General features: G+C 46.5%; 1 protein-coding gene across 5 annotated transcripts; it reads left to right on the forward strand.

Moving 5' to 3' along the window:
- Positions 1–977: 977 nt before the first annotated feature.
- Positions 978–4,701, forward strand: Krbox1 (KRAB box domain containing 1). Of its 5 annotated transcripts, none has more exons than XM_063260989.1 (5): positions 978–1,384; positions 2,860–2,928; positions 3,251–3,377; positions 3,944–4,030; positions 4,448–4,701. In XM_063260989.1, the coding sequence occupies exons 2-5, from the start codon at positions 2,905–2,907 to the stop codon at positions 4,504–4,506; spliced, it is 297 nt and encodes a 98-aa protein (XP_063117059.1). In that variant the 5' UTR covers positions 978–1,384; positions 2,860–2,904; the 3' UTR covers positions 4,507–4,701. The 5 variants fall into 5 exon arrangements, with proteins under 5 accessions (XP_063117059.1, XP_063117056.1, XP_063117055.1 ...); XM_063260986.1 differs by having other exon boundaries at positions 1,012–1,384; positions 2,886–2,928; positions 3,938–4,030; XM_063260985.1 differs by having other exon boundaries at positions 1,014–1,384; positions 3,938–4,030.
- Positions 4,702–15,376: the final 10,675 nt, after the last annotated feature.

A 15,376-nucleotide genomic window follows, 5' to 3' on the forward strand; every position in this document is an offset into this window, starting at 1 on the left:
GAGTTATATTTAAAACAACTGGATGTGTGAGAATTTTTCAAAAAGTGTTTTTTTAAAAAGTACTTAAATGTGTGTATCCTTAGAGCTTGATAGTAAATTTCACATTTATAAATTATAACAATTACAATGGAAACTTCTAATTGTCATACTCAAATTGTGTCAATTTAACATTAGAGACAGTAACATTTTGTGAAACTAAGCCCTGTTCTAAAATCAGTATTATGCTACCCACTATGGCACAGACTCTCTTGCTTTGGCCTCAACATACATACCCAAGCCCATATTTTGTGATAAGCAGGGAGTCAGACCTTAAATCCGACTTTTTCATATTCAAAGGTCTTTTGGGGGGTGATCAGTGAAGTTCCCATAGGATCCAACCACTGAGGACTGGAGATAAAAAATTATCATGAGTGGGGTGACAGGAGTCACATAGGGACAGAGGGTACTGGGCAAGTTCCGGTCTTGGTGGCGCATGGCTGGGGTGTGGATGCCCCGTGGACCAGGCATCATGGCAGGGTGCTGGTTTCTAAGGAGCAGCACATAAGCGTAAGTGAGGGACTTGGGCCTGGTGGGAATCACAGTGGCCACAGGAAGGGGAGAGGTGAGGCTGTTGCTGTGGGGTAGAAAGGACTTGTGAGGGCTATGTTGTCCCTCATCCTTGGTCCTCCTGCAGGACAGAGGCAGTGACTTGGGTATACAGAAAGCAAGTCCCTGGCCTTCTTCATCCAGCAAGCCCTTCCCAGGCTTCTCTTTCCTAAGCTAGCCAGGCCTCAAATTAATCCCGGGAAACATGTCAGGTGTTGAATTCTTCATTTATGCTTGTGTGTGTGCATGTGTAAATGTGTGCACGCTGAGGACTAAGCCCAGAGCTTTAATACTAAACTATATTCCCAACCTGCTCCCCCTTTCCTTAAATTTTGAGACACAATCTTGTTAAATCGCTCTTTTCCCAGGTGGGCCCAAATTTGGAATCCTCCTGTCTCAGCCTCCCAGGGTTGGCATGACAGGCGTGAGCTACAATGCCTGGCTTTGCTCGTTTTGAAGACAGGAGCCCACAAAGCCAAGCAAGAACAGCTACGCAGGATCTCAGCCTATTTATCCAAGAAATAGGCTAGGCCAGCAAAGGAAGAATGAGCCTAGGAACTCCTGGAAGCCTCTCTTTAGTCTTCACCCTTCCCGGCTTGGCGGTCAGAACGACCACGATGCTGCAGTCCTCCACGCTTCCTAGAGCGAATCCGAGGAGGCAACGTCATAGCAGAGTAGCGTGATGACGTACTTCCGGGGAAGCCATTTTATTTTACAGCCCGAGGGCCTGTACCTGAGTACCGTGCCTTCACTGCTCAACCGCTTTTGTCCGAAGTTCTAGAGGCTACTGGGAGCCACGGTGAGTGGGCCTGAGACCCCGATAGGGCCCCGAGGGAGGGTAACTCATTCCTACAGCGGGCTCGTTGCTCGGGGTCAATAGGGGTGCTGTCCGGTAATGGCTACTTCACCGAGGGGTGCGTGGGTCACTGTCCTCAGAACGCCTCGCCTGTGGCGCCTGCGGCCTGCCTGGCCGCTTCATCCTGTTGGTGGCCCAGGAAGTTGGGCTGCAGTAATTCAGCCACCTGGCCTGACCAGCGACATCCTGGCTGAGGGTGGAGGGCGGAGGGTGCTGGGACGGGCGTGTGCTCCCTTCCAAGATGGCACCCGCTCCTCCGTCAGCATGGAGAGCAGCAGCCTCGCTGCCCTCTGGACTGGCGCAGAGACATTTTAAAGCTTTGTTAGCCCACGTTTGCAGTACAGAATAAACACACTTGTGGGGAATTGACACGCGAATATGACATGTTTTAATTATTTGACCACTGTTCCTCCATTTTCAGTTCAGAGTCTGAAGCTGCCTAACGCGGGGTGCTGCGTGCGAGTGCTGCGCGCGCATGTGCTGCGTGTGTGTGCGCGTGCTGCGTGCGCGCGCCGTGGTTAACGTCCTTTCGGGCAGGGCATGAGCTGTTAGGGCCCAGAGTGGCTTGACCTAGCTCTCCTTACCTCCTCCTTCGGGCTCTTCTCCAGAGGTTTGTCTGTGATCTATCGGTTTAAACAGGTGGTCTCTGCCCTTACTGAAAGGTGTTGGCTTACAGTTTGCGCCCCATTCTGGCTTTTATTTACGGATCAGCTGCTACATGCTTTACCCCGTAGAAAAATAGGAGGAGAGGGAGTGTTTTGTGGGTGGCTTCTGTTGCTGTTTTCCTTCCAGATGATTTGCTTTTCAGATTTTCAGCTGTACAGATGAGACCTTGTTTCTTTTTTTCCTCCCTCTTTTTTTTTTTTTTTTAAATAAATAGCATCTCACTGTGCAGTTCAGATTGACCTTGAACTCACTATGTAGCCCATTCTGGCCTTCAATCTGCAGCCATCCTCTTGCCTTAGCCTCCCAAGTGCTGGGATCACAGGCGTGTACCAGCACGCCCAGTTTAAGTCCTTTTAATATATCCTATTAAGTGTCCACTGAAAGAGAAGTTTATTAGATATCGTGATACCATGAAGATTTTAGAAAGTTACAGTATACAACTGCAGTAGATACAAATCACTGAATTTGGACAGAAATCCTGCATGAATTTAGCAGCAATATTTGTGTGGGTTTATGCTATATTTTCTTTGAAAGTCTTTGTTTTGTCAGTCTACTTTTTCATTACTAGTTCCTTGGATGATCTGTTTCCTTCCTGCATGCCTGTGAGCCTGCTCTCTTCTGTGAGTCTAGATTTGCTGCTGATAACAAGCGATAACTGATAAAAATAATGCAGTAGTTCATGTAACCTTAAAATAGGATGGGTCAGAGGTACTTAGGAGTTATAGTCACTAATGTTTCTTGCTTTACTTCAGCTCCTGAGACTTTTGTCTTTCTCCAGGGAATAATAGAGGCATACTATGGGAACTGTGTCCAAACCCCAGGTGAGCTGTGTTTCATTGTACATACATGTGCGTATATATGTGTTTTGTGCATGCATGCATATGTTTGTCTGTGTACTGTGTACATATGTGTCTATATAAATATGGAAAACATGCAGATTTCACCGAGGTGTAACTTGCATTTGACACAAGTCTTAATTGTATAGCTTACCTTTTATAAATGTATAAACCTGTATTACCATCATCATTACACAGCACATTTCACACCAAACTAGTGTCATTATAGGTGCCCTTTCCTGAGCACTCAGTGACAGTTTTGACTGTCATCATACCATGAAGTTTGAGAGGGTGTAATTTGTTTCAGGACTCGGAGGCTTTTGACGATGTGGCAGTGCAAGTCACTGAGAAGGAATGGGCCAGCTTGAAACCTACGAGGAAGGCCCTGTACGAGGAAGCCATGGTAGAGAATTACAGGACCGTGGCTTCCCTGGGTGAGAGCTCTGTTCTCTATATCTTCTGGGCTTCCTTCATCTATTAAATGGCCTCAGATGGCAGTGTCAGTGGTTGGCAGGCAGGTTTTGAAGGCTGTGGAGTCTGTTGACCGCCAAGAGGTGTTCTTTTTTTTAATCATAAAAATTACCTTCCTTCCATTCCCTCCTTAGAAGTGATTCTCTGGGTCCAGCAGGACTTGAGGTATATCTTGGCGCCCTTACCCTACTATTGAACTTCCAGATTGTCTTGAGAGAATCAATCCCTGTGTCTCCCTTTGAGAGCTGCTCTTAGGAGCCATACATCTGTTTTCCACAACAGTTTAACATTCTCTAACCAAGTACAAAGTCTCATTTCGCTTTAGGTAGGACTCTCCCTCCTGTGGTCTTCAGGTTCCTGGGGAACACCCTCTGGAGCTCCCAGGGTCCCTTGCTGATACTAGGGTACCTCCTGCACAGCCCACCTAGGAGTTACTGTCCCTGCCTTGCCTGGTGTCTCTGCAGTCCCAGGATGGAATCGACCCTGTGACTTTGTTCATCATGGTGTCACTTTTCTTTTCAAGCTGCAGCGTCCCAGGATAGACCAGCTCTAAATGTTGACATGGAGCAAGAGAAGGAAGCCCTGATCAGGATGGGCTGGGAACCAAGCCTTGCGGGTGAGCTAAGCAGGGTTGCCTTCTCCTGTGTGTGCTCTGCTTGTCTTTGCAGCATTAAAAGGAAAGACATATTCTCTGCCCAGCACCACAGAGAGCACATGGGGACCTTTACCTGTACTGTTAGTGACTGGCCTGCAGGGCGTAACACACGGCTTCAAGTGTGTCACACCCTGGAGTGCTTCTGTCCCTCGGGTATGGGGAACACCCTAGGTTTCCAAGTACTGGTTATGTGTGACCACCTGCTTGTAATTTTTCTCGCTTTTACAAAATCATTAAATGTGATGCAGTATTATCTTGTCTACTAACCTATGGAAAAACAATTTCTGCTTTTCATGATAATTAATATATCACAATTTAAAGTCACTTATACTGAAATATTTTAAGGTATCTTATAGATACAATTTTTCTTTCTGTTAGATTACATCTTAAAGCTAAGAAGATACACTCGCCTAGTTTATAGATACTTCATCCGCTAGGATACAGAGATTTCTGGAAATCCTCAGTGCTGGGAAGACAGGACGAAAGCTTAATTCTTGACCTATACCAGTTTTCCTTGTAAGAAATTAAGAGCCACCTTAAACTATGGCAACAGCACATTTTCTTTCTTTCTCTAAATGCTTGGATTTCCACAGATTCAGTATTCATTAAAGTTACTCATTTTGTCAAACAAAGCAGACTCCTGTGTCCTTTTTTATGCCACTGCATGGAGATAAGACTAACAAATCTTGCATTCCTCTCTTTTAACAGGTACCCTTTAGTGCTAATTAGTGTATATTCACAGCAGTTGCGCAGTCATCGCCACAATCTATGTTGAAAGCTTTTTTGCATACTCCCAAGGATAGAAGCATTCCATTGTATGACACACTGAAGCAGTGTGTTGCTTCCAAAAGAAACCCTGTATCCCACTGTGGTCACTGTCCCTTGCCCTGTGGGCCTCTCAGCTTCAGGCAGCGAATTACCTGGTTGTGTGTCTGGAAATTTGCCTGTTGCGGGTATTTGTCACCTCAGTCATACAATATGTAGTTTTTTAACTGGCTTTAACTTACATGTTTTCAGCATTCGGTCATTTTGTAACTTGCATCGACACATCATTCCTCTTGACAAGTGTGTGGTACCTGCTAGGCAGAGTGGCTGAGATCGTGTTACTTTCCCTGGCTGTGTGTGAGGTTTGCATCTTCACTGCTTCTTACCATCCCACGTCCCCACTTTGTGATTGTAGTCATATAAAGTGACGTCCCATGGTTCCAGTCTGCAGTTCCCTAGTGACTACTGATTTTGCATATCTTTTTATGCCACTGACCATTGGTATATAATCTTTGCAGAAGCGTCTGTTCAGATCTTTCGCCCATTCTTAAATTGGTTCAACTCCTTACCAAATGTATCACTTGCAAATATTTTATTCCACTCTAGGAGTCATCTTTTTCACTTTATTATAGTGTTCTTTTAGCACAAAAGTTTGATGTGCCTTAGGTTTCTATATACAAAGTTGTATAATCTGTGAATAAACATAGTTTTAGCTGTTCCTTTCCAGTCTGAACGTCTGTCACTTTTTTTTCCTGTAGCCTGTTTCCCATGGTCAGAACTTGTACAACCTGTTGAATAAATGTTGCAAACGTGGGCATCCCTGTCAGTCAGTCTCCGGCTGCAGGTGCCTTGCCATTTTTAGTCAGTTGAGGTAGTTTGTGTCTGAAAAAATCTGTCATTTCAGCTGAGTTACCTGATTTCCTGAGATACAGTTACTCGTACCATTTTCTTACAGTTTTTAATCTACGTTAATCTTTCCCATTTCTGGTTGCAGTAATTGGGATGTTTATCAGTTTAGCTAAAACTTTCTCAATATTATTTCAGATTAGCAAGTTTTAATATCATTTCTCTAGTGTTATTTCTACTTTCTATTCCATTTTTCCCCCTGATTTTTATTTTCTTGTGTTGGTTAAGTTGGCTTTTCTTTAAATTTGCTCTGAAAGGATCTCTCTATTACAGTGAAAGACTAGGTTATTGATTGAAGTTTTTAAATTAGGAAGTTACACCAGGCAAGCTGATACACGTTTTGCTGTTTGACAAGAGTATGTACTCGCAGGGCAGAGTGTGTCTCTGTCTCTTGGGTTTATATTGGTATTCAGGTGCCCTGTTTCCATGTTCACCTGCCAGTTCATTCTGCTATGAAAAGTGGAATATTGAGGTCTCCATCTGTTACTGTTTCTTCTTCGATTCTGATTTATTCAAGTATTTCAGGGTTCTTTCCTTTAGGTATAAGCATACCTACAGCTGTTGCCTCTTGCTGGTAAATGGATGCTTGTATTGTTATAAGGTGTTTACCTCCGTAATGTGTTTTATTTGATGGTTTTGTCTAGTGTTACTATCAAGGGGAGTCCAAACACATTGTGTCTTTATAGATACCAGCAGAGTCGCTCCTACCCCTAGTAACCGTAAGGTGAGCTGCAGATGCTATGATTCAGAAATTCTTTCCACAAACCTGACCTTTCTAACATTGTAGCCCTAGTCTGGCAGCGCCAGCACATAGCTCCGTGATTCTGCCTATGTTCACACAGCTGACCGAGAGCCACATAGCTTGCCGTCACCACCCAGCACTGAGTGTCACACTGCGTGCTGCATGGCCCACAGAAAGGGCGGAATTCAGGCCTCCAAGTACAGCTTCTTCTGACTGAGGGTCACTCTCACGACCTGCAAAGGGTCAGAGCGTTGTAAGGAGTAGCTTTCGTGAATCGGGGCTGTCTGTAGCTGGGGCTGGTCCTCTGTCTGTCTGACGTACACACACGTGTTATTGTCTGTTCTCTGCTTGAATATCTGCTTCTCTGTAGCTATTTTACTTCCTTTGTTTGCATTGAATAACCTCTTTCTGGTACGATCATTTCATTTCTTCCATGAATTTTGAACTGTTTTCCTTGTAGGTCACTTGAAGGCAGTGGTAGTGAGCCTGTCACCCAGGTGCCGCAGTGGGCTGTCAGCATTCACAGCTATGGAGGGTTTGCTGTGCTATTAATATGCATACAGGCGGGCCTGTCGGAGCTGCTTCGGATCTTTGATGACTTCCAGTAAGGTAGAAGCTTCACTCACATACTACTCCATTCCTCCCCTGAGTTTTTGGTGATTATTACACATACTGTGTTGCAAAGCTCGTAAAATCCTCAAAATCATTAGCTTTTATTTGTTTGTGTTTTCTGGTGCTGGGGTTAAATCTAGGGCTTCGAACATAGCAGGCAAGTGCTTTGCAACTGAGCTACACTCCAGCCTGGTCTTTTAAAGAAGCTAGGAGAAAAGGCAAGCAAGTACACATTTAGAATTTTTATAACCTTACTCACTTGTTACTTTTGGTCCTCTTCTCCCTGTAGACTTGGGTACTCATGGTGCCTTTTCCTTCTCAGGGTAGAGCATTGTTTCCTTACTGCCTTCTCTGTGCTGAAACTGGCAAATGTACCACATCTCCAGATGTCACACTTACAGACATACTGTTACATAATTGCTTTTCAAATACCTCACAGACTGTCAGTCAGTCTGTGAAAACTTGTGGGGAGGTGCAGCCCTGTTTGTATCTAGCCTGTCTTCTTTGTTCTGTGGATGGCTTGTGAGAGGATGATGGTTGAGGTTTTTAACATTATTAGAGGAAATAAAGTGAGTATCTGTGGGACATAAAAGTGATGTGAAGTGCATTAGTTCCGTGTCCATCAGGAGAGCTTGGGTGGGATGCAATCGCGCTCAGCTGTGTGCACACTATCTAAGGCTGCTGCCACCGTGGGGGGAGAGTTAACAGAACCCGGGGACCCAGTAACCCTGAACCTCGATGCTAAGCCTCATCTGCTCCCTGAAGCAGAGCCCGGGGGTGGGGTTTCCGTGTGTTTTTTTCTCATCAGGTGCAAAAGTGGAGCTTGAGTGGGACCTGGTTTCCAAGGTAGTTGTGAGTCAGAGGCTGCACTAGACATGGCGAGCATCTAGGAAGGGGTGAAATGAGAGGTCAGAAACTGCCCATTAGACACTCCTACAGGATGAAAAGGAGATCGGAGGAAAGGACAGTGCTGCTTCTTGGCCTGAACACCACCACTTGCAGGAGCCCGCGTCTCCCGTAAATCTGCTGGGGGGCAGGTGCCGCCATGGCGATTGGGATGTGGGAGTCAGCACCAGCTGGTCACACTCAGCCGGTATGTGCAAGGTGGCCAAGTGACTTTGGTTTTGCACCAGCTGGTGCCCAGTGCCTGGCGGCCCTGAGTGCAAAGCGCATGGGACCACCTCTGCACACGTGGCACCCAGCAAGGCCGCTCCGGTGGGAAGTCCTGTATGTGGGGAGTGTGAGGGGGCTCTCAGCTTCAACTCCAGTTTTGTCACCATCAGTATATCCGTGCTGGACAGTGGCCCTGCCTCTGGGGTGCGGCAGGGCTCTGAGCTCCCAACCCCACTGCCCAAGTATGGGGAGGGGAGATCCACTCCAGGGATAGGCCGCAAGGGTTAGGAGGGGCAAAGCCTTTGTCTACAAAGACACAGTCTTGTCACTGGAGGGTGCACACCAGGGAGAAGCCCCTCAACGGCACGGAACACCAGGGCCTTGGAGAGAGATACTTGCCCTCGGTGTCAGAACTCACACTGCAAAGCCACCCCCAAGAGACAGGTTCAAAGTGAGTGCAGTGCCAGTGACCTCATGATGTCCCCTGTTAACGTGGGCTGTGTGTGGATCACACAGGAGTCACATTTGCTCACTGTCAGAGATTTTGCTGGGGACCCCCTGCTGAGGCCGGTAGGGGCCCCTCCCCTTTGCCTGGTCCTGCCTGCAGCCTTCCACAGCCCTCCATCTGCAGTCTGGAAGCCACGCATCCTCTCATTCCATCACCTGCGTCACAGCCCTGCTCCCTCCGCACCTGCCATGCTCTCCCCCTCTAGTTGGTGTTCCTGGGCACACACGGGACCTTGGAAGCCACACCTGTCTGCTTTGGCTGGCACACACCCTTCTTGCGTGTACTCTGTGTCTGCCCTCTCATACCTGGACACGGTGCCCGTGCTACCCAGTTACATGCTAGGGTTTTTGCCTCCCTGTAGGGGACTCAGGGTTTAGGTTTTTGTTTCTGTAGCCAGGCTGTTACTTCCTCTCAAGGGTAGAATCACATGTGAGAAAGTAGGACCTATTTCCACTGTCCAGGAATGTGTGGTATGCCCGTTTGAGTACAGTCTGCAGAAATGAACAGCTCAGGACAGGAGAGACTGCGATGGGAGTGGATGGTTTTGCTTTTAAGAATGGATGTCATAGGAACCTGGGAATGGCAACTGGTGGTTTTACTTTTTCAGGGTTGATTGCAGCCAGGTGCCATGTATAGCTGAATTCTAGCTGCTGGATTGGTTTGACATTTCAGAAGAGACGGATGTATTAAACAAAGAAGTGGCTTTCCATTTGGGCATCTCATCTAGGCCCCAAGGAATGATTTACTGCTGTATTTCCCCCTCCACAGCTGGGTAGAACAGTGTTTCATGCAGTTGTAAGCCGTGTGATTGGCAATTCTAGATGACTCAGGAACAGGTGACAAACTTGCAGTCCATGGCCCTGTGTACCCTTTGTCATGTTATCTTCTTCCAGTCAAAGGCCACATGCTTGGAGGGAAGTTGGGGCTGAGAAAACATTGTCATGTGCTGTGGGATGACGGTGATGTCTGCTGGGAAATATGTCACTAGGTAGTTTTGGCTGTGTGTATGGAGAACCCTTTTCTGCCCTCATCTTGGTCCAGGAAGGTTTACATTTGTAATCCCATGGAGAAGTGACTAGAGTGCTCATGAGTTAATTCCAATCTACTGCTTTCAGTGCAACCTAAGGTGAGAATAAAGACTGAGATACACACACACACACACACACACACACACATACACACACAGTTAATGGGGGTCCTAAGTCCAGCTGAGATGGTGTTTATTGGAACAAAGGCCAAACCCAGAGCCCAGCCTGGGTTTTATTAATTCCCCGTGAGGGGAGTGACTCGGGGATGAGTGACAGTGCGAGTGGCGGGATAAAGGTGACTATCATGAGCTGGGCTAGGTAGGAGGCTGAGATCACCTCTGTAATACACAGGGCAAGCAGTGCAGAGGGAGCAATCCGCATAGCACAGCTGAGGCGGTAGCTGATTATCTGGGGTCGGTGCTTCAGCTCTGATGGGCAGTCCTGTTTGCCCTAGGAGGTCACAGCCTCTTTCCTGAGGCTCAGTCCCAGCTGACGGTGTGGAGCATGGCTCTCCATCCCACACCAGCTCAACCATGGATTTGGAGAGTCACTGGGCGGGGTAACACTGACCTGTCCCTTTGCTTCAGAGAGAACACATCAGCTCCTCAGCCAGCCTAGTTTACATTGCTTAGAGCCAATTGAAGGGACAAAGAAATGGCTTGGCCAGCTCTGTACACCTCAATACATGGAGATGGGGCCACGTTTATCACCATGGAGGTGGCTGTTCCTCTTCTCAAGGAGAGTCAAGGAGGGTCATGCGAGTGGCTGCCCACCGTGTGGACCTCACAGTACCTGTTTATGTGAATACAAAGTTAAATCGGTGCGAGGAAAGGAATGCCCTCAGGAGGTGCAGAGAACTCGAGGGCGCCAGGCTGCTGCTGCATGGCTCACCACATGGCTCAGCGTCCTGTGTCACCGCAAGCTTCTGGGGAATACTCTGCTGACAGATGTGCAGGTAGCATGCTGTTGGTCATCAGTAAGCATTTCGGCCTCACATTAAACTGGAGTTGCTATCTCTGTGAGGGCCAGTGGCACAGCTTGTTTGCTCCCAGCCCGTGGACTCACACATGTCCGTGATGCTTTGTGCTAAGCCTCCGGGAGCTACCATGTCCCGGGATGTTCATCTCCATTAGGGAACCACCTTGCATATGCGGGCTTCTGTTGACCAGAACATTCTCTGTCGTCTCACTGTGTAACTGGCTGGATGTTGATGCCCTGGAATCAGGAGAGTTAGGATTTATTTTGAGACCGTTGTGTCCAAGGGCAGAAAGTGTGAACTCAAGCAAGGTTTTTAGCTGGAAGCAGCACTGCTGTTTAAAGAAGCAGCCAAGAGGAGGTATTGTAAAGAAGACAAGAGCCTGACTTAATGGGCCGTCCAAGCGCATTTAAATACCCAAGATGTTTGGGAAGGGAAGGGTGAGGAGAATTGATGCAGAAGCATGGAGAAATGAGACCAGAGGATGCAGGATGTGATGGGTGTGGTCACATGTGTTATCTGTCAATTGATACCTGCTTTTTAATTGAATTCATGGGTTGTTTCTAGACAGGCAGCAAAGGGATACTTGTCTAGCCAGGGGTGATGGTGCAGGACTATAATCCCAGCTACTTGAAAGGCTGAGGCAGGAGGTTGGTGTGTTCGAGACCAGCCTGGGCAGCTTACCCTGGCTCCAAAAGGGCTGGGGTGAGAGCTCAGGAGTAGAGTGCTTGCTTCGTGTGCATGAGGTCTTGAAAAAAAAGGAGAAAAAGCAAGGGAAGGAGGGAAAAAACAAAGGAAAAAAAGGAACTTGTCAGAGATTTGTTGTTGAGCTCAAGAGGAAACCAGATCACAGAGGAGACAAAGGAAGCAGAGATCTCACACTAGGCAACTTGTGTGTGTAGCCGGCCCAGCCTGATTCCATTAATCTCTTGTGTTTGCAGTCACCAGCCTCAGGACGCTCTTCTGTCTGGGGCACACTGGGCCCCCTGAGCGTGCTGGCAAGCTGACAGTGTGAGTGCGGTTCTGGCATCACCTTACTATGGGTTGGTGCCAACCAGGAACTGGGTGCCAGGTGGAGGTGCCACCCCGTTGGAGCGCGCAGGGCTGTGTGTGCCACTGCTTTGCTTTCTAGCTACATCATTGGCATGGTGGGAGGAATTAAGGATGGAGGAAGCAAAAGCCAGAAAACTAAACTGATGAGCAAAACTTAAATGAGAACTAGTAAAAGACTAGGGGATTTCCACTCGTGACGGGGAAAGTGAGGAGAAGGCAGAGCCCTGCCATAGGAGAGCTCAGTGTGTCCGCTGGAGATGACTCACAGTTCTTGGAAACCTGTGTTTTCTCCTTCTGGCAGTGAAGTTTTGTTTTATGATGTAATCATGAAGATTGCAGGCTTTTGTTATACTGTGGTTTTAAAAAATGTCTTTTTATTGAAAAGTAAAAAGATGATCATGTTATATTACTGTCCTTTCCCCCAGTTTTTGAAACGAGAAAGACAGCTAACCATCATGATAAGTGCTTCTGAATCGACTTTGGAAAATTTATTCAAGAGCTTACACTAGCGCTTTTCAGACCACTGATGCTTAAGGATCCATGTCCCGCTGCCCTGCTGATCCTTACACTGCACAGGACATGCAACATATCCTACTTGTGGCTCATCACATGGGCATAAACCCCGAGAGAGACACAGTCCCTGACCACAGCCTCGAGTCGGAGGCCAGACAGTGAGCACCGAGGCCTAACAGACCTAAGGAGAAGGGCGGCCGCTGTGTGCCTGCAGCTGCCTGCAGGTGGCTGCCGTTGCCTGCTACAGGGAAACATCAGCACAGCTGCAAGCTAGTTGTTCGCCTGAGAGTACCCTGGGTGGCGGGAGGCAGGTGGATCCTGGATGTGTCATTCTGATCGCTTGTTCCTGTGCCTGAGTGAATCGAAGAGAGGTAAACGAAGGCTCACATCTCTGTCTGGGGAAAACTGAGCTCCCTGGTTCCTGCATTTTAAACTAGTCTGTGTCTCTTTGCTTTTTAGCCTCGTTTTTCCTCGTGAGGGACAATCTAGTAGGCACATTCCGACAGCTTTGGTTGTCTTGGCAACATCAGCTTGCTGTGTCAAACTTTAAACAGTTTCTACACCTATGAAGCAGGAAGGAGGAAACAGTGGTTCAGCTTATATAATTCAGTATATGTGTGTATGTGTGTGTGTGTATTGTGACTATTACCACAGGGCAAAAATACATCACAGTTGTGTACAAGTTAATTCTAAGTGCTTTAGGAAGAAATTTAATCTCCCTCCCCAGCAGATTCCTCTGTATTTTTTCCACACACATTGTTCGCTCCTGTCCATGTGTGCACATCAGTGAGCCACAGCAGATGAAATACTCGGTTTTGTTTTCCTTTTATTATTACTGTCTTAAGCATCTTCCTGCCCTCCCAATTCTGTATGCACAGCATAGTTACTGGGAGTGGACATGCCCTGTGTTGTTCCCTTCTTCAGATTCTGAATTCTTTCAGGTTAGAGACTCACCTCTGTCGGTCATTGTTGTTGAAGTGCACTAGGAAATTTCCATTTGTGACTGTGGTTTTTGGCTTTATGTTACCTGAGACAACTAACTGCAAAGAGAAGAGTTTTATTTAGCTCAAGATTTGGAGGCTTCAAGTGTGAATGGTGTCATCCAGAGCTTGGCCAGGGACATGCCCGGCTGCAGCACCTGGGCTCACGGGGGACACAGGGGTGGGCATGTGTGTGGGCAGCAGGTGATTTTGTCTGTGACTCAGAACAGAGGAGGAGACCAGGGTGCCATAGTCCCCTTTTGGCAGGATCCAAATGCTCTAAGGACCTCTCATTAGTCTTTGTCCCCTAAAGGTTCTGCCACCTCCTAAAAGCACCACCCTGGGACCCAGCATTTAACATGGACCTTAGGGTACTGCCATGTTTGGCCAGAGTGGTTAGTGGTTGAAAATCACATTGCTGTGATAACATCATCAGTATAGTTCCCTTTCTTGGGAATGATTTTCTTGAAATAAATTTCTGGAACTGAGTTTAACCAAACCCAAAAGTATAAAAATTATTTATTTTAAAAACATGTTGCCATGCGTGGTACCTTTTTTAAAGTATTGTTCCAATTATTTTGGTAGCAGAAATATTTAACTACAGCCCTTGACTTCAGTCTTATCACCAGTAGCATATGTTGTATTGGTCAGGTTTCCTGTTGCTGGGACACAATGCTTGACATATACAACTGAACGGTTAGCAGGGCTCAGTCCATGGTTGACTGGCCCCAGGGAGAAGCTTCCTGGCAGGAGGGTGTGATGGGGCAACGCTCCTCACCTCATGGTGCCGGGAAGCAGAGTGGCTTGGAAAGAGTGGTGGGAATATGTTGGGGGCAAGTCGGCCCCAGGGATGTCCCTGTGACCCACCCAGACACATCCGGAAGTGTTTTACTAATTTTCCAGGTGTCTTTGAACATTAGAACTGAGAATCATGATACACAGTCACAGAAGTTAAACTTAAAAATTAACTGGTATAAAATGCTACTTGTTTTTGTTTGTATTTCTTTACTACAGTTAGTAAGGTTGAACATTTTGCTATATTAGTTTTCTAACTTTAATCTCTGGTGTGAAAATTTTAATGTTGTATGCCCTTTAATGCACTGTGTTTCAGTATTTTAAGATTGTTAATGCAGTGTATAATGCCTCATTGTGTACAGCGTATCTGGCCGGATAAGTGTACTGGCTCCTGTCTATGTTATGCTACATTTTAAAAGCAAGATTCGATTTTTACAGTGTTAAACCACTTGGTGGTTACAGAAGCCTTGTAACAGCAGATCCCTGTAACAGTGGATCCCTGTAACAGTGAATCCCTAGAACAGTGAATCCCTGTAACAGTGAATGTTTTTCAAACCTGTTGATTTATGATGTCCCCACAATTCAAGTGCTTAAATTCTAACATAGGTTTGTTTCTGGGCTTTCTCTCCCTTCCTTTCTCCCTGTCTTCCTTCCTTCTTTCTGCGTTTTTCTTTTGGAGGGGGGAAGTACTGGAGATCAAATTCAGGGCTTTGTACTGACCTAATACCCCATTTAATTTAAAGATAAGGTTCTGATAAACTGTTCAGGGTTGGCTTGAACGTATGATCCTCCTGCTCAGCTTCCCACAGTGCTCAGATTACAGGAATGCTCCACCATGTCTAGCCCAGGCTTTCTACATCGCTCCATTAACACAGAATCTTTTTTTCCTACCCAGCAATATGTTATATTGTTAATTATTAATTGTTTGGAAAATTAAAAAATCCTCTAAGACATTAACCATGCATCGACTTTTTCAAATATTTTTGTCTCATCATTCTCTTTATTTTCCTGAATGATTAAACTTCACAACTTTATTTTTTTTTAATCAGTACCAGGGATCAAACTCACGATCGCCTGCTTGCAAGGCAGGTGCTTATGCCACTGAGCTAAATCCCCAGCCCCAACTTCACAACTTTAAAAGAGGCAGAATACCATGTAACCATCACCTAGATTAAAGAAATATTAATCTGGTGCATGCCTATTCTTTCCCCATACTTTTTCTTCCCAAAGTTGTTATTTTTTAGAGCACTTTTAGAGTCACAGAAAAATGGAAAGTCCCCTCCGTCCCAGTGCACACCCTCAGTGTTAATAGCTCC

The sequence above is a fragment of the Cavia porcellus genome, unplaced genomic scaffold (genome assembly GCF_034190915.1).
Source record: "Cavia porcellus strain 051 isolate PalLab524CR breed Dunkin Hartley unplaced genomic scaffold, mCavPor4.1 scaffold_14, whole genome shotgun sequence".
NCBI classification, from domain to species: domain Eukaryota; kingdom Metazoa; phylum Chordata; class Mammalia; order Rodentia; family Caviidae; genus Cavia; species Cavia porcellus.

What these genes read in the sequence shown, in the direction of transcription:
- Krbox1 (XM_063260986.1), top strand. Translation starts at nt 2,905, where the DNA reads ATGGGAACTGTGTCCAAACCCCAG. An exon ending in GAACTGTGTCCAAACCCCAG is followed by an intron (nt 2,929 to 3,250) that starts GTGAGCTGTGTT and finishes AATTTGTTTCAG; the next exon opens with GACTCGGAGGCTTTTGACGA. An exon ending in CAGGACCGTGGCTTCCCTGG is followed by an intron (nt 3,378 to 3,937) that starts GTGAGAGCTCTG and finishes TTTCTTTTCAAG; the next exon opens with CTGCAGCGTCCCAGGATAGA.